The 17,812-nt window shown below is 41.8% G+C and overlaps 1 protein-coding gene across 2 annotated transcripts in view; it reads left to right on the top strand.

The window, feature by feature from the left end:
- The first annotated feature begins 1,989 nt into the window (after positions 1 to 1,989).
- Positions 1,990 to 17,812, top strand: part of EP300 (E1A binding protein p300) — a 63,631-nt gene continuing 47,808 nt past the window's right edge. The window contains exons 1-3 of one of the 2 annotated variants that reach the window (XM_062587429.1): positions 3,809 to 3,867; positions 10,182 to 10,293; positions 16,545 to 17,203. In XM_062587429.1, coding sequence (XP_062443413.1) covers positions 16,658 to 17,203 — 546 coding nt within the window. In that variant the 5' untranslated portion in view covers positions 3,809 to 3,867; positions 10,182 to 10,293; positions 16,545 to 16,657. Of the gene's footprint in view, positions 3,868 to 10,181; positions 10,294 to 16,544; positions 17,204 to 17,812 lie in introns of both variants that reach the window. The other variant, XM_062587421.1, reaches the window with a different exon arrangement.

Here is a 17,812-nt window from a genome sequence, read left to right as displayed (position 1 = left end):
AGTATGGATTAAGGGCCTCTAGAGAGTCTGAAAACCTTATATAGACTTATTTGAGTCAACTTTTAATTCTAAGGAGACTTTAAAAAAAGTTAAAATTAATCACAGCTGTGTAAAAAAAGCACTTCACGAGCAAGGGAAACACTCAATCTGACAAAATAAATTGAGGTAATACAGACTTCTGTAATGGAAATATTTCTGGGAATGTTAGTAGCAATAAGAGGCAAAAAAACCTGCGAGAATCACATGTCGTTTCTAAGGTGATGGTGTTACTTAATTGTTCTTGCAAGACTCCTTCCACCTTTCTTTTTCAACGTACAGATTTATGCCCTGCCTATGCCTCCAAGACTTTTCAGGAAGGAGAAGACATGCAGAATCTTTAAGCACTTTCAGAACAGTTTGAGCATAACCCGATTTGCATTTTCCCTTTTGTGCCAAGGGGAGACAACAATAATCTTGCCCGAAATAAAGCCCAAACAAGGGAAGCTAAAGTGTGGGAGTGAGTATGTGAGGGAAGCTGCTGGATAACTGTTAAAAGGCTGCGAATCTCCACTCATTCCTTCTCTCCTCTCTGGTGGTATTTATGCTGCTCCTTGTAATAGGCTCTTTCCCAAACACCTGGTACAAGTCTTACAGGCAGAACTGCAGAAAACTCAATCCTGAGTGTGGGTGGTAAGGAAAAAAAAAGGGGGTGGGGGGAGGACTGAGCACTCCCTGCCTTAAAGGCCTCACAGACCTTGCACGGTAAGGAATAAGACAAGCATATAAAAGTCTCTAACCTCCTCTCAAGTTCATGTTTAAGTTGAAAAAAAAAAGAATCACAGGCGGCCAGCACTCAGAAGATAAACACGAATCAATTTTCGGGACTCCATTTCATTGACAGGCTGACGCGCAGGGCGCCGGGTCTTTACGAGTGTCCCACCCGGACCGAATGAAACCGCGTTTTGCCGTTAAAAACGCAGGCAGGCCTGCGCTCCCTTTCCATAGCGCAGGAAGGTGTAACACCCCCCTTCCCACTCCCCCCCCCCCCCAAAAAAGGCCAAACGCACATTAAAAAATAATTTAAAAAGTGGGGAAGGAGCATTTCCCTGCCAACGACGGCAGATGAGTGCTTAAAGATTTGAGAAACTCCTGGCCAGCCCGTAATCCTCAGTAAGCTCTAAAATGGCTCGGCGAGGGTTGCGGCGGCGGCGCGCACAACTCTCGCCCACCGCCGCCCGGGGCCCGACGGCGGGCCCGCGGCCAGCCTCGGCGCGCTGCCTCCGGACGCACTTCACCCGCTCGGGCAGCACGCGGCTTAATTAAAAAAGAAAAAAAGAAAAAAAAAAAAAGCGAAACGAAACGAAACGACGCGGGTTTCGGGCAGAAACTCGGGTTTCCCGAGGCTGACGCAGCCCCGCGGCGCTGGGGGGCGGGGGGTATTTAGCGAGGCAGAGGGGGCTCAGCTCGCACGTTCACTGCTCGCCGGGCCCTTTTCGGCGCACACCCGGGCAGAGCGGGGCCTGGCGGGGCGGGGCCGCGCCGCGCCGCGGCGGGCGCCCATCAGGCCTGCCCGAGCCGCCGCCGCCGCCGCCGGTGGCTGCGGCTGCTGCCGCGGCCGCCGCGCACTTTTCGGCCGACTCAAAACAGGGAGTGAAGGGTGGGGGGGAGGAGGGAGAAGGCGCGTCCCCCCTCTTCCCCCCCCCTTCCTTTTACGCGTTGCCTTTAAGGGGCGGAGCGAAGGGAGTTTGCGGAAGAGCCCGGCGAGCGGCGGGCGCCGATAGGCTGGCCGAGGCCACGTGACGGCGGCCGGCTCTCCCCCTTCCTCCTTCCCCCCTCCCCACGCCGTCCGCCGCTCCGGGGTTCCCCCTCCCGTCCGCGGCACGCAAGCCCCCCGCGTTCCATTGTGTGCGCCAGCGCCGCCGGGCCCCGCCCCCCACGCCTGGCCCCGCCCCCTTTTTTCTCTTGGCTCATTTCCGGCCGCCGCCGCCGCCGCTCGCTTCCCTCTGAGGACTCGGGAGAGTGAAGAAACAACAGCCGCCATTTTGTTTGTGTGTGAGCGACTGAGGGAGGGAGCGAGAGACCGAGCCGGACGGGGCGAGCTAGGGGGAGGGCAGCGCAGAGAGACCCAGGGGCCCGGCCAGGGGACGGGGAGAGAAGAGAGAAGCTGAGACGCCCGTTCCCCCTCCCCTAACCCGCCCCTCTCTCTATCTTTTTCTCCTCCTTTCCCCCCCCTCTAATTTTTTGGCTTCTCCCCCTTCTTCTCTCTGCTTTTCCTTCTCCCCTTCGCCCCCCGCTTCTGCCCGCCCCGCCGCACACGCCACAGGAGCGGCGGCCGCTGAGCGCCAGGCAGGGGCAGTAGGGAGCCTGCGCTCGGCCCCCGCGCTCGCAGTGCCGTCCCGCCCCCCCTCCCCTCCCCGCCGCCGGGGAGCGCCGAGGGCCCCCTCCCCCTCCCGGCCATTTAACCACCCCGGGGCGAGCCCCTCGCCCTCCCCCAGCGCAGTTTGTCTTTTATTATTTTAATCTCTCGCTGACCGGCTTCGCCTTCTTCCCCCCCCCTCCCCCCCCGGCTCTTCCTCCCCCACCCTCGCAGCGCCCGCAGGGAGTCCCCGCCGCGCCCCGGCAGCGCCAGAGGCTCCCCCCGCCCCTCGCTTTTCCGCCCGCCGCCCCGTGCCGCGGCGGCGGTGGAGACGGGCAGCTCCCTCCCTGCCCGGAGCCAGCGCTCGCCACCATCCTCAGCCACCCGGGAGGGGGGAAGGTAGGCAGAGAGGGGGGGAGGGGCCGGCTGCTGCTTCCTCCTCCTCCTCCTCCTGCCGCCGCTGCTGCTGTGGGATCGGCCCCTCTGCCTGCGCTGGAGGGGGGGGCGCCCCGCTACTGAGAGCAAGAGAAAGAGGAAGGGGAAAGAAGAGAAGAAGGGGGGGGGCAGAGAGGGTGTTGAAACCCGCCCCCCACCTTCCCATCCCGCGATCGGTGCTGCCTCCATCAGGACAACAACCCCTCCTCCTTCCCTGCACAACAAGATGTGAAGCGGAGACTCCTGGGACTTATCCTCACCCTCCTCATCCTTACAGCTCCCCTTTCTGCAGCCATTAGTGACTGGCGAGGAAGAAGCGAGGGGAGCTGGGGACCCCGCGCACGCTCGGCCGCCTTCGCTGCCTCCTCCCCCCCAGCCCTGTCGCTGGCAGTGGCTGTTTTTTTGCAGGGTGGTGTTGGAGGGGGAAGGAGCTGCTGCTAGAGGACGGTGATCTTTTTTTCTTTTTTCCTCCTCCTCTCCCCTCCTTCGCCCGCCTCCTTGTGGCGATGAGGAGGAGGAGGACGGCGCCGAGGAGGAAGAGGCTGATGGCGGCGGTGAGGAGGCAGCAGGAGGAGGAGACCCCCCGAAGGATGAAGATGATGATGGTGGCGGCGGCGCGGAAGCAACAGCAGCACAACAGCCGGGATTAATTTTACTAAAAACCCACCAGCCTCTCCTCTTCCCCCCCCTCCTTTTTTTTTCGTGGCGGGGGCTTTACCAGCTCTTCCCATCTTCGCTCTGCCCTTTTGCCTGGGGGAAGAGGCCTCTTCCCCTCGCTACTCCCACCTTCTCCTCGTTTCTCCACTGCCGCCCTCCCGGAGCCCGAGCCCGAGGGGCAGAAAAAAAGGGGAACTTGACCCCCTCCTCCGGCAGATCCTTCTCGCTCGCTCTCGTTGTTATTGTTGTTCTTCAGCTGACTCGGGGCCTGGGAAGAAGGCGAAGGTTTTGGGCCCCCCCATCCCCGTCTCTCTACTCTGAGTGATTGTCTAAAAAAGAATTAAAAATGGCCGAGAATGTGGTGGAGCCGGGCCCGCCTTCAGCCAAGCGGCCTAAACTCTCCTCACCGGCGCTCTCCGTGTCCGCCAGCGACGGCACAGGTCAGTCTCGGGGGCCCAGGCTCTCAACCTCTTACTGCCACAATTATTGCCCTTTTCTCTCCTCTTTTCTAAATCTCCTCCTCCCTTTTTCTGCTTTAACTTGTTTCTTCCTTCTGCCGCTTTATCTGTGCTTTCTCCCTTTTTCGTTCTCTTTGCACTTATTTGTGTTAATGGCATAGGAGGGTGTTCGGTTGTTTTTGCCCTTTTATTTTTTGGAAGTGATTGAAAGCAAAGCTGTTCAGTGTATTGTGCTTTTGATCGATCACAGATAAGACTAACAGTTTGTCATTTTCTTGTCTTTCACAATAGTAGTTATTATAGAGCTCCTGATTAAGTATATGCCTTTAATTCCAGTTGCAGAAATACGAAATTGTGCTTACGATTATTCTTTTGTACACTTTATTGTTGATTTCTTTATATCCACATGTATACGCACACAAATGCATGCCTGTTTCTTATTTTATTTTGCCTGTATATAAGGTGTTTTTACAACTTAGAAACAGATTAATTTCTCTATTCTTTTTCCTTTACCCTCTATACCTGCACTCTGATTATTTGATTTACTTCTAAAATCCTTCTTACTCTTTCTTGCATAAGGATTTTTAAAACCTGTTTTTTGTTACAAATAGATCATCATTTAAAAATAAAAAAATAAAAACAAAATCCTGATCGCAGGTTTGGGGCTTAAGGCTTATCAAGAGTCTTAACATTGTAGAAACAAAATATTATTTTACCTTATTTGCATTAAGAATCAATATGGAGCGCAATTCATTCTGCATCTCCCATTTCTTTGCTGCAAGACCAAAATGTCTGAAATTCCCCTGTAGACTTATGGGTTGGAAAGATAAAGGGACTTCTCTGCAATCCTGCAAAGGTCTTTGGTGATGTTTTAGTAGGGAGGAATAATCTACTATGTGAAAACTCCAGAGTTGCTGTGAAGTCAAGCTAGAGGTTGGATATCTTAGGTCTCCCCATCCCTAGCAAACATGAGCTGGCTGTACTGGGAAGGGGGAGAGTAACAAAGGGCTGTTATGCTTTTTAGTGCTTCTTAGGAAGTAGATGAGCATTTGGTGTCAGTTTGCTCTGAAAGTACTTGGTTACCTGTCTCACAGTAGTTCCTTTAAACTCTAGATCTTCTTAGCCTTTAGGAGTTGGAGGAGGCCACCTTCTGCCAGTGTGGTGAGTGGTGGTGTTTCTGGTGCCACCAGTCTTGTTCACTGAAGTCAGAGCTGCCAAGAAAAGGAAGAGTACAAAAAAAATGGCTGGTCATTTGACAGTAAACAGGAGGTTTAAGTGTCCAGTTTCTAACATAGCACTGTATATGATTCCACTTTGAGTAATCTTCAAAATTTTGATTTTTAACCTTCTCTTTATTCTTGATGAATGATGTATTAGTTTTTTTTTTTAAGTTTATGTGTAACTTTTAGAGCATTTTAGATATAGGCAGTATTACGTTGTAACGAGCAGATGACTAGTCAGTATCAACAGGTCTCTAGTAAGAGAGTAGGAGAGAGGGTTGGAGGAGCTCTGTAGTTACAGCTAGTTGTGGATTTTTTTTTTTACACTGGACTTGGAAAGCAGGGCTTAATTCAGTAGTAATCATTTTCATTCTTTTTCTTGACAGTGTTGGCCTTAGTTTGTGTAGGAGGTTAAATAAAAAAATGGATTTTGTGAGAGAAACCCTGTTGCTTGAAAGTAGGAAAGTTGAAGGCTTATTCAGATGAATGTCGGTATCAAAGTTAAGGCATTTGTGATCAAATAAGATTTGCATAAAGTGAATTTATTTCAGTGTCAGAGGTGCAGATTTTCACAGAATATTTAATTCATTTTGAGTTGTTAGTTTAACACTGGGCAATTTAATCAGTGATTTCTGTATAGTTATGGTAAAACACTAGGGATTATTGGACAAATTCAAAGGAATGGAGTATAACATTGTAGTGTGCAAAATGGGATTAAAAAAATTTTTTTTTTGAAGTTGAGGTTGTCATCACCTGATAGGTATCCATAGGTACATTTCACATATGCTACAAAAAACTATTGAAGGATTCTCATTCTTCTGGATTTTGTTGTTGGCAATTTATTACCTGGATTTAGGACACTTCCACTTTGTTTTTAATGTGATACCATATCTGTTTCTCTAATTAACAAATAAAGCTAACTTGCTTAACTAATAAACCTTCTTTGAGGATTATATTTTTCATTTACTGCTTGAGTGAGTTTTTTGTCTTAATTTTGCTGTTGTGGGGAACAACATTGAAGTTTACTTTTTCACCTTCTCTGCTCCTTAAAATTGCTTTGAAATAGTACAAGGAACTTTTATGTAGTAAATTCCACTTACAGAAGCTGGTGTATTGTCCCCACTCCTGAGTTAATTATAGAAAATCAGAAACATGGTGCTTATGTACTTACTCAAGCACTCTTTTTAAACATAGTGTTAGATTTGCAACATCATTATCTAGAGTGGTCAGAAACTTGCACTGTTGGTGAAACTTTTTCCAGCACTTGTGCTTGGTGGGCCTTTTTAGTATGTTTCTTCTGTGTTAATTTTTTGACTCATTTCTTAACCTGAAATACTGATCTAGCATATTAGATATCTAAAAATAATGTCTGAATCTAGTTAGGTTTTGTTCCCGATCTTGCAGATGTTAATTGTATTAGCATGTTGGAGGCTAAAACTTAGTCTCTAATTTGTACGTGTTTTTTATTGTAGACCTGTAGGATACTGATATTCTGGGCTTGGAATGTACTCAAAAGCTTGTATGATGCTGTTTTTTCTCTAAAAAGAGGTCAGCAAAGGTTGTCCTAGTAAGCTTGATTTATTGGCAGCGACCAAATATAGCTGCTTTTTCTACTGTTGCAGTGCTGCATATTCTTCTGTGTTAGGTCTTAAATGCTTCATATGCTCCCCGCTCTAAAGCGGAGTTTGCTTTTTCATGGAACATACTTTATTAGTATAGTTTTAAATAACTTCATTACTCTAATTTCTTGTTTGGAAGATAAGAATGAGGTAGTGTTAATAGTTACCAGAGACTGAAATGATTTTAGCAGATACTTTGTAACAAACATTTTAAAAGTAATTCAGAAAGTCTTGGTATTATCATCATCTTCTAGTATGTTACTAGTAAATTTTTGAATCTCATCTTTGTTTCTTATTTTGGTTATATTTTGTCCAGTTTTTAGCTTCAGGAACACAGCTACTTGGTTTCTTTTAAGGTGCCAGAGATTTCTACAGCCTGTGTTATATTTAAATATTAGATTTCTCGAGAAGAATGACAATTACACATGTATCTTGTTCAGGTATCAAGTTCTCCAAGACCGTTACAACCCCACAGTGGGGTCACTTTGTTGATACAGAATCCTCACTATGGGATGAGTTTTTGCAATGCTTTTATGCCAGCACAGCTCATCTGTATACAGGGTTACATTAACATAAGTGATTTGCCAGTGTAACTTATTTTGCTTACCTTGCTTTACTGGCAGAAACACAGTTTTGATACGTTGCATCTAGTCTAACAAAGACCTCCTTACACATTGTTTTAGCAGACTACTTAGGTACACCAGTGTGTTTGCACCATACTTGCCACCTCTAGTGAATTTTCAGCCTGTTTTTGAACTAGTTCCTTGAGTAAAAGAGTGCAAGTCTTTTATAAACATACATTTGTAACTCTATACTTCAGATCGGTGATTTTTTTTCAACATTTTTGTTAATAAACCCTTCATTTTTTTTTTCTGTGGAAATAAAGATGCACTGGAATTTCCACACAGATTTCAGTAGTATATTTAGACAGAGTGAGTTTAGTCATCTTGTACAGACTCCCTTAGAAATAAACTTTTGTGGACCAGGAATGTTGTTTGAGCTGTGGGTTCAGAACTACTGTGTTTCATCAAGGAGTAAAAATTCAGTATACTTTGTGTTGCAACATGTTTGTGTGGTGTCATGTCTTTTGATTGCTTGACTCAAAACAGGATTTTGAGTTCCAAGTGTTTCTGGTGATCCATAGCATTGAAGTCACTTTTCTACAATTAATTAGCTGTCCTGTGAGTTGAATCAGATCACTGCATGTTTGTGATACGTGCTGTAACTTTCTTCAGTTTACTGTATCCAAGTATCACATTCTTTCAAGTAATAGAGTATCTTCAATCTCCCTCCATGCCAATGGCCATCTCTTATAAAATTTGAAAGTCCCTTTTTTCAGGAGCTACATTTGACCTTTAAAACTTTACTCCCCTGTACTGTAAAGGTGTGTCGACCTTGTAATGTAACTGCTCATCTAAACCACTGTGATTTTGACTGAGACTCAGCTTTTAGTTGTTTCAAATGTACCAGGCTGTTTCTTTGCTAGAAATGAATCATATTAATTCTTGTCTCATTCTTCTCTCCAGAGGCATTTTGCTAGGTATTCAACTATATTTGCAGACTGCAGTGGATTCTTTTTCTTCCTGTTTATATACACTTTTCTCCTTTTAAGATTAAATACTTTTTGTACATCTTTCTGATTAAAGGTTGATTAAAGTATTCTTTTAGTACTAAAATCAAGTCATTAGCTACATTTATGACTGTCAAATTTTTTTATACCCTGTTGTGTGTGATTTTTTTTTTCTATCTTTTTTTTTCCAAGTATTAATTGTTATAAGAGTAGAGATGCCTTAAATTAGGGCTGATGGGGATGGCATGTGCTGTAAATGTGGATGCTTGTGTAGGAAATAACCTATGTAACTACAAGACAAATACTTATCCAGTTAACTACAGTAAGAATAAGATTTTTGAGATAACTGGTAAATGGATCGTTGTTACGATGATAAATAACACTTAAATCATCTTTACAGGTTTTGAACCTCTTAGATTTCTAAACTGTGACAGCTCTGCTTATTTTGACTCTCTCGCAGAGTAGATTGTGTGTTTGACATAGACATGTACTTTTTATGAGCAGTGTTAGAAAGGTATTTAATTTTTCTAAGAAATACCCGCCGTGCTTTAAAGACTGTATGTATTCTGATGTAAAACTGAATCTTGAACAGTTATGAAGAAAAAGCTTTGATACTAGAAAGCCAGTTTATATTCACAAGTTTAAAATTCACAAGTTTGGTATTGCAGGGGAAAGCCTATGTTGCTGTTAAGAAGTTAAATCTTATATTAAACAAAATATTTATATTCTTCCATTTTTGTCTCTTATGCTCCCAGAGCCAGGATTAAGATTTAGTCTTAGAGAGTCCCTGGTTCAGGCTGTTGACTAGTTGTGTACTTTTGCAGGCAGACTTTGGCTTTCTACAAAGTTCAGTGAGTTCTAGAGTTTGGATACTTCTTTGGGGGTGTGGATTTTGTGAAGTGCTAGTGATAAACACAAAATTTCTACTGTAGGAATTCTGGTTTCTTCTAATTCTACAACTAGAGAAAAAATTCATGTGATTTAAATATATATTTTTTTGCCTTTTCTCCTTAGGCAGTTTATCTTCAGTGTCACCTCTGTGTCTTGTTAGCTGCCTTGGCAGAAGCAGTCTTTCAGTGCTTGTTGCAGTGATGTAATGATCTTACTTTAATCTTTCACTTCAACTGAACCAGTGCCCTATCTGAGGGGGTTTGGTGAAAAGTCATTTAGATTTGATTTTTTGACAAATGGAGTAATTTAGTTGTGTAGCTTTCACTGACAGATAAACAATGCACACCTGTCTCCAAGGATTTGGCTTTTCTGTCTTGTCTTAAACTGTAGCAGCAGGCTGAAGTAAAATACATCTGTCTCTGCATATGGTTGTATGCGCTGACAAAACATCCTTGGTTACATAGAATTTGGTGACTTGAAGCCAACAAGTAGAACTTGAACTATGGCAATTTTATTTGCAGAAATCCTCTCCTTGAGCATTAAATGGCATGTTTGAGAACATTTTATTTTCCTAAATAGCAGCATATTTCCTTAAGATGGATTGGCATATGATTGCATTTAAAATTCCTTAAAAATCTGACATGTTTTATTCATCTTCAAGCACCCTTTTCATGAAAAAGTTTTTCAAGAAAATTAGAGTTGAATTTTGAGGTCCCATCATAATAAGTCATGGTTTAACTGATTATGTTGGTTGCGTTTACAGAAACAGTGAAGATGAGAAATTCTGGTCCAAATTAGGATTATCACACAAAGGGGAAATTACCAGGTACAGCTTCTTCAAAAACTGCAGATTATTTTCTGTTATTGGTAATGGTGAAGTGGAATGGAACAAACTTTCTTTTTTCCATTGATGGTGTGAATCACCTCTGTGCTACATTTATTCCTGAATTATCAGAAGTAGAGCTTTGAACAACTGTGTCAGTTTTTTGTTTGTAGGTGTTATGAAGAAGAATCATGATGGACTGGAGAGGCATCGTAATTCTTCTACAGAGGCGTTTCTAAAACAAATGATCTACTGTTTCTTGCTCTGAAGAACTCCCAAACACAAGTGAATAGATAATTTCTTGTACTGTGTTAATGAGCTGAAATAGTCTAATTCTCATTTTGTTTAGAATTCTAATCAAAAATAAAACTGACATAATGCTGATGTTTAGTTTGCTCAATACAAGTTCTGCTGAAGCTAAGCTGCTTTTTTGTATTCCTGGGTATCATTTCACTTGCTTCTGGGAATTAGTGGTTCAACATAAAGAAGTTTGGTCTGCCAACTTCTGTTTTTTTATTTAGTGTGTGTGTGTGTGTGTGTGTGTGTGTGTGTGTGTACATTTGTCTGTTTAAAAGCAGAAGAGCAATGCTGGATTTATACATAGGAGTAATGTTGAATTAAGTCAGTAACACAAGAAAAAATGACTTGAATTTCTGGTGACTGTATATGCAGACTACATCATTTTGAAGTTCATATTAACTTTACAATGAAATGATGAACTTCATTCTTTTCTTGAAAGTAACTTTTTTGAAAGTAATTTTTTCTAAAATGAAAGTGATTCATTTTATGTTTGTGTGTGTATTCGTTTCCTATGTGCAAGTGTCCATTCTTTGTCCAGCGGTGTAGCAAACCAAAAAGCTGTTCCTAACTTTCTAGATGTGTTTTCGTGGTGGTCCACCACTTATCAGACTCCTGATTGAAATGCCAGCATTACTAGCTAACAATACCACAGACCAATAGTAAATAACTTAATGTGATCCTCCTTCTGGTAATTTCAGTGGCATACACAGGATAGTCTTGAGAATAAGAATCCTAGTATAGGGACTTTTCACAAGGCTTAAAGCTAACAGTGAAATTTGTGCAAATAGCAAAATGTTCACAAATAAATGACTGTAAAGTCAAATTTACTTCAGTATTTTCAAATTAAAATTTCAAAAAATTCATCTTATTTGGATCATCAGTCACAATGAAAAGATACTAGCCTTGCAGTATTACATAGAAATGTAAATATGCTATTTTTTAGAGGCACAACAGTAGTGTCTCAGAACTTAACCCTTAAGTAAATGTCAGATTGCTAATGCATTCCATCTTGGTTCTTGTACCCAGTCTTTTTAATGTGATTATACCAATTCTTTTCTCAAGAACAGCTACAAAAAACTTCTAGAATCATAACCATCAATTTCTGTCTATGGTTTTCAGTATTGGAAAGCACCTGTGATCGTCTGTACTTCTCAATACTGATTTAAAAAGTACTTTGAGTATGTTTATGGAAATAAAAACCATTTGTCATAAATACAGTTTTATATAAAACAGCAGAGCTTCTCTGAAGTTTCAGAACCAGCCCCCATCCAGGGTCTATTAAAGTGGACATTTTTGTTGATATTAGTTTAGGCCAAACTTCTAGGTTATTGTTCTGAACAAAATTGACTGTTTCTTAAAAAGTTGGTGTGTTTGAGACAGTGTCTGAATAGGGATAAGGTTAGATTTTTAAAAAGACAATCAAAAAAAAAAAAAAAAAAAAAAAGCTGGAAGAAAGAGTAAAGTCCAAAACCCAAAACCAGGCTGAGAGAGATACGGAGCAATAAGATGTTGCTTTTTTAGCTGATTCAGGTTCCTTAATATGGTGAAAAAAATCAGGTCTTTTCTAGATCAGCCAGGAAACAAGAAGGCAATACTTCACCAGTTTCTTACAGAGGACAGAACTAATAGCAAAGTTCTAATGCTGAAGATCTTGTTATCTAAATACTGTAATACAGAATAGAAGAGTCTCAGTTGATGTGGCAGAAGCAGCAATGAAGAGTTCTGCATCAGACTCCTACTTCAGGAAGTGAGTAATGATTAGGGTTGTATAGAGACCGATGACCAAGAATTGTGGAAGTAGTAGTTGTAATGTTGAATCTAGACTGTAATGTTTTCAGCTGTTTGATTTTTTTTGTTGTTGTTGTTGTTCTCCTTTTATCTTGCATCAAATTAGTAGATTAAAGTTAACTCTACCATGTGAAGTAGGAAAAATAGCTTGGCAAGGTCCTTGTTGTCTTTAGCCAAATGTGACCTTATAGAGGGTCTGCATGCAAAGCCTACTTGGTAATGGGCTTTAATGAGAATAAAAAAATTGATCTCCAAAATACTATACAGCAAGATTCTCTCAGCTCCACCTGGGAGGAATCCTTAGTGTTTTTGCCTCTTTCTTAGAATGTATATGTGTTTCTCCCCTCCCCCCCCCCCCCCCAAAAAAAATCCCCCAAACTGTTTGAACATGTCTATCAAGTAGTATGCAATGGCAGAAAGTGAGGAATGGTGGAAAATTAGGTGTGTTTCCCTACTCCAACCTCTGTGTGTGTCTGTCTGAAACTCTCTGAAGTAAGAGTTGACTGCCTGTGAGCTAGCAGACAGGCAGAGAATTCAGAATGAGGCTGGCAGACTGGAATTATGTTCTGAAAAAAATAATGTAATTTTGGCAGGGGCACATTCAAAATTGCATACCTGGATAGGAATGGCAAGTGTGCTGATACAGACTGGGGAGCAATGAGCAGCTATTGTATTTTAATAGTAAATAAAAAGAAAAAAAAAAAAAACCCACAAGTGGTTGATCGCAGGCTTGAACACGGATCACGTGCAGTTCTGAAAAGCAGAGAGTCAATAGCAAATACTCTCCCTCTTTATTTGGCAGTGGCTCAGGTTTTGGTGGAAAACCATATCCAGTTTACTATTGCATCTCAAGATAGATCTAGACTAACTGGAAAATTGCAGGAAAATAAGATGACAGAGGACTAAAAGTCTAGTTGTATAAGGAAAGTTTGAAGGAATTGTGTGTTTTTTTTTTTTAAGACTGAAGCGATGCTAGGAAGACACTGTGAACACTACTGTCTGTAGAAAATGAAGTACATGTATTGCTGTTCTGCAGGAGGGTGTAAATGACATCTTGAATCCCTTCCAACCTTTATTTGATTCCAACTTTTTAAAAAAGTTGAACATCTCTTCTAGTTAGTCTTTGGACTAGACAAGAAAGCTCACCTCTAACAGCTTTGAGTTGAAGTTAGGTTAGGTGATCTGTTGGTCCCCTCAGTGAATAGGTCTAAGGCTTCAATACATTATTGCTATGTATCCTTTTTATTTGTGTCACTTCTAGCCATGCACGGAGTTCCTTTGTGAAATGCATCACTGTTGACAATTTGATAACCTAGTAAGGGGTTCTTTGACTCCTAAACCATTTCAGATTTAGTTGTGGGTAGCGCTTTGTTTTATAGCTGTGCTTCAAATGTATTAAGTGTTTTAGCTTCCACCTTTGGCTTTTCTCCTATGTTTTCATGGATGCCTGAGTATTGTCTTGAGAAAAGGTGACTCCTTGTCTTGAGTTCTGCTATCATTATTTATTGAATTTTAGCTTTTTGTTGTTGTTAAGGACACTTCAGACCTTAATTTTCAGATGCTTGGTTGCAAGCTTGAATAGCTTGTTGCTCTGGCATATTGGTAGAGTCCTGTGGGCATTTTCTCTGTTACATCTAGGCGCCCTGTTCGATTCCTGGATAGCTTTCATGTCGACATGCATGGAAGGTATGGAACTCAACACCTTACTGTTAATCCTTGTCTGGAAGCACAGCAAAGGTATCATGCTGTGGTTCCTGTCAACACTGACCCGTGCCTGCCTCCTGTTCAGTGTCCTGTACTGGGCCTTCTCCCCTTGTTTCATTGTGAACTAACTGTGATGTAGCTTGATCTACTGATATGTTTCTGGAGCCCAGAAACATTTTGGAAAAGGTGACTCTTCAGTGACTTTTTGATATGTGTGTGTTGAGAATATAACACGATAAGTGAGATCTGGTAACAGAAACTGTAAGTATCTGAACCTAATGCGAGTCAAGTAACATGGTAAGCACTGGAGTAAGTCATAATCTTACCTAACTGACGTGCAGGGTTCTCCAGGCATCGCTGTTCACACATAATGCTGGTCCTTCAGATGTGCCAACTCTCTTACAAGAGGGAGTTGCGTATCTTACATATCTTGAGCCTGAGGATGCAATACATGGGTGTAAAGGATTGTGGGCTATCTTGTAGCACATGAGCAAGTTCTTAGGAAAAATGAGATTATTCACTCCAGCCTATTGCTAGAACCAAATAATCTCCCTATTGATAGAAATGGTTATTTTATTCTTGAAGGTGAATAGAAATGCGAAAGAACTACTGAATCGTGACTGTAGGCGAAAGCTTACAAGAGAAGCTAACATGCTGCTTGAACCTGCTTGTAGAATTCCCTGCTAAATAATTAGAGTGGATGCATTTTCCTCGGATTATAAACATCTTGGTCAGAAATGATTTTTGTTTAATCTCTACCTTGCTTTGCATGTTTTGGTAACACTTTTATCACTGGGGCTGCTAGGTACTATTGCAGTAAAAAGGACTTTAAGTATTTTGCAACTCAGTTGAAAGGTGATCACTTTATAGGGCATAGATTTCCTAATGATTTAAGGACTTTGCTTAGTTTAAATCTGTACTAATTTTAAGCTTGCTTTGATGTCAGGTGGGTGTCCAACCCAGACTCGTCTGTTTCCTTGGATCTTGCTGGCCAGATGCTGCCCAAGGCAAATTTGTCATAAGTCAGATTCTTGTAGGGGCCAAAAGTAATAAAATAATCCATAGTATATAAGGTATAAGCAACATTCTTCCTTCTCTTTCCTAGTAATCTTAGATGGTAATAGTAATCTATTCTACATCTTATTGCCTATGAGAAGAAATATATTAATGATACTTTTAATAAGTAAAGTTACACTGTACTACTCTCATGGTATCAAGATTTTTTCTAACACTTGCTGTGTGGATGTTACTGGATGTCTTTTTACACAGATCTAAGGCCAGATTGTGCCTGTTGTGTTATATCCTTACTTTGCCCTATCTGTGATATCCCTGGAGATCTTGGGATATAGAATCAGGTGGACAAACCTTTGCAGAATAAATCTGACTCCTTCCTCTTGCGCCCTGCTTTGTATTTTAGTTAGAAATTGTCATGCATCTCCTTAATGAAGAAGATTGCAAGGCTAGCGGTGGATTTAGCATACTGGAAAGTCAATCAGTTCTTTGGATATTTATTGCTATTGTCTTAAGCTGTGCTGCTGGCTCTTGTGTGGTCTTGACATCTTCTCTAGAAATCACTGTAATTGACATTTTCCTTTAAATGTTCTTGCAGTAGCTGAAATAATTAGTATTTTAGATCGTTGTCTAGATCTGTAGCCTTTGAAAATGCAGTGCAGTACTCCTACTGAGCATCCATGAAAGGACCTTTCCTGCAAAAATGTTGGTGAACTATTAGAAGGATTAAGATTAAAAAAAAATGATCCACTGCTTTGTATTCTCATATTCCAAATGAGAAGTTTCACAACCTATTTACTGTGAGTGGCTACATCATACAATAGCTTGGCTTTTTAATGTGACTTTTGTTTCAATTGCCGTAGATTAAATACAAAGATAAAGGCGCATGCTAGGTCTGCAGGCCTAAGAATTCATTGCTTTCTTGAACAAATTGATCTTGAATACTGTGCAGTATTGTTGTGTCTTCATATCGCAAACAGTGAACCTTCCCCACTTGTTATCTTGGGGATGACTTTGCAAGGGTGCTTGTGGGGTGCATGTGTGTGAATAGTGTTGTGCTTTTTTTTTTTTTTTTTTTTTTTTTTTTTTTTTTTTTTTTTTTTTTTTTTAATCCTGGTTTTTTGAATAACTTCACAGGCAGGAAGGTTACTTTAGAATGGTTTCTGACTATGTATATGGAAAATACTGACCATCCAGTGAAGTTGAATAGAATTTTGCAGTTTTTGTTTTTATGCTTGTATAAATAGATGGTAATTGTTTCCCAAGAAACATTACATTATTATGCTAGTTATGACTATCCAAAAGTGGCAAGACAAAGTTAAGGACAGTGCTTTCTCATCAACTTTAACTTTTTAAAATAAGATTTGTTTAGTTCCGGTGGCTAATTCCACCAGACTTTTTAATTCATTTTTCTCCTGTCCCTCCTCAGATTTCACAAGTTGAGAGCTCATTATCTGAGCTACCCAGTGAATCATACAACCCAAACTGTAGAAGAGTGAAGCGGTGTGATCTTGTCTGATACAGACTTTGTAATGTTTAGAGATGACTTTTATCAGGACAAATTGGATAGTATTCAGTAATAACTGATACCGGAATTTCACTGGAACATAGCAAATGAAGTTTTATTCCTTGCATGAAATGAAAACTGGAACCTAAGTAAAACAAGGTTTGTCTTCAAAGTATTGTTAATTCTTCTCAACTCATACAAAAATTGTTTTGTTTTGTTTTCTTAGATTTTGGATCGCTCTTTGATCTGGAACATGACTTACCAGATGAACTAATCAGCTCCACGGAACTGGGACTCACCAATGGTGGTGACATTAATCAGCTGCAGACCAGCCTTGGCATGGCACAAGATGCTGCATCTAAACACAAGCAGCTGTCTGAACTTTTACGGGCTGGCAGTTCCCCAAATCTCAATATGGGGGTTGGTGGCCCTGGCCAGGGCATGGCCAGTCAAACCCAACAAAACAGTCCTGGAATGGGAATGTTAAACAGTATGGTGAAAAGCCCGATGGCACAGGCTGGGTTGACTTCTCCCAATATGGCAATGGGTGCAAGTGGACCAAACCAGGGTCCTTCAGCCCAATCCACAGCAGGAATGATGCCAACAGTAAACAGTCCAGTTAATCAGCCTGGCATGGGAATGAACACAGGGATGAATGCTGGCATGAATCCTGGGATGTTGGCGGCAGGCAACGGACAGGGAATAATGCAGGGGCAAGTCATGAACGGTTCAATTGGAGCAGGCAGAGGGCGACCTAATATGCCGTACCCAAATCCGGGAATGAGTAATGCTGGTAACTTGTTGGCTGAGACACTGCAACAAGGCTCTCCGCAGATGGGAGGGCAGGCTGGACTGAGAGGGCCACAGCCTGGAGCCATGAACAAGGTAAGACAACCTTGACTCTACAACCTTCCTTCTTGATGTCAACCTTTTTGTAAGAAGTGTTTCTCTGTGCTAGGGCTTATAGAGAATGTTTTTTCTTTAAGGCCTCTGGATCACATGGTACATAGTTTATATGCAGCTTAAGTCGTATTCATAGCACCCATATGAGGCAAAAATTGGGTCTTATGCAGGCATGGTTATTGCTGGGTAAGAAGGCCTATTTTTTAAATCTTGTGGTGCTAGAGTTTATCAGCAGCACTGAAAAATGACTTAATCGTGTTTGTCAATTGGTTTGTTTTTGTCCGTGGTTTTTGATGGGATATTTTCTCACCTAATGTGATGCTGGTGTTATGAGTGAGATAGGACTATAAGCTAGCACTGCTGCCATTAATTTTGGAGGTTTTGGGGGGTTGTGTCCTTTCAGAAACACGAGGAGACCTATTTCGCCTTTTAGGTGTTGTGGTGCTCTTCTGGGTGAAACTTAACAAGAATATATGTTGTCTGAGATCTGTTGAGTATTAGTTTATGCTGTAGCAAATCAGAAGAGGCCCAAACGCGTTTGAATTGACTGATATGCTGTATGTGATAAGATACGTGTTTGTTAACAAGACC

The sequence above is a fragment of the Rhea pennata genome, chromosome 1 (genome assembly GCF_028389875.1).
Source record: "Rhea pennata isolate bPtePen1 chromosome 1, bPtePen1.pri, whole genome shotgun sequence".
Classification (NCBI taxonomy): Eukaryota; Metazoa; Chordata; class Aves; order Rheiformes; family Rheidae; genus Rhea; species Rhea pennata.
Note: the sequence above shows the minus strand (reverse complement) of the source record. Positions and strands in the feature narration are given on the sequence as shown.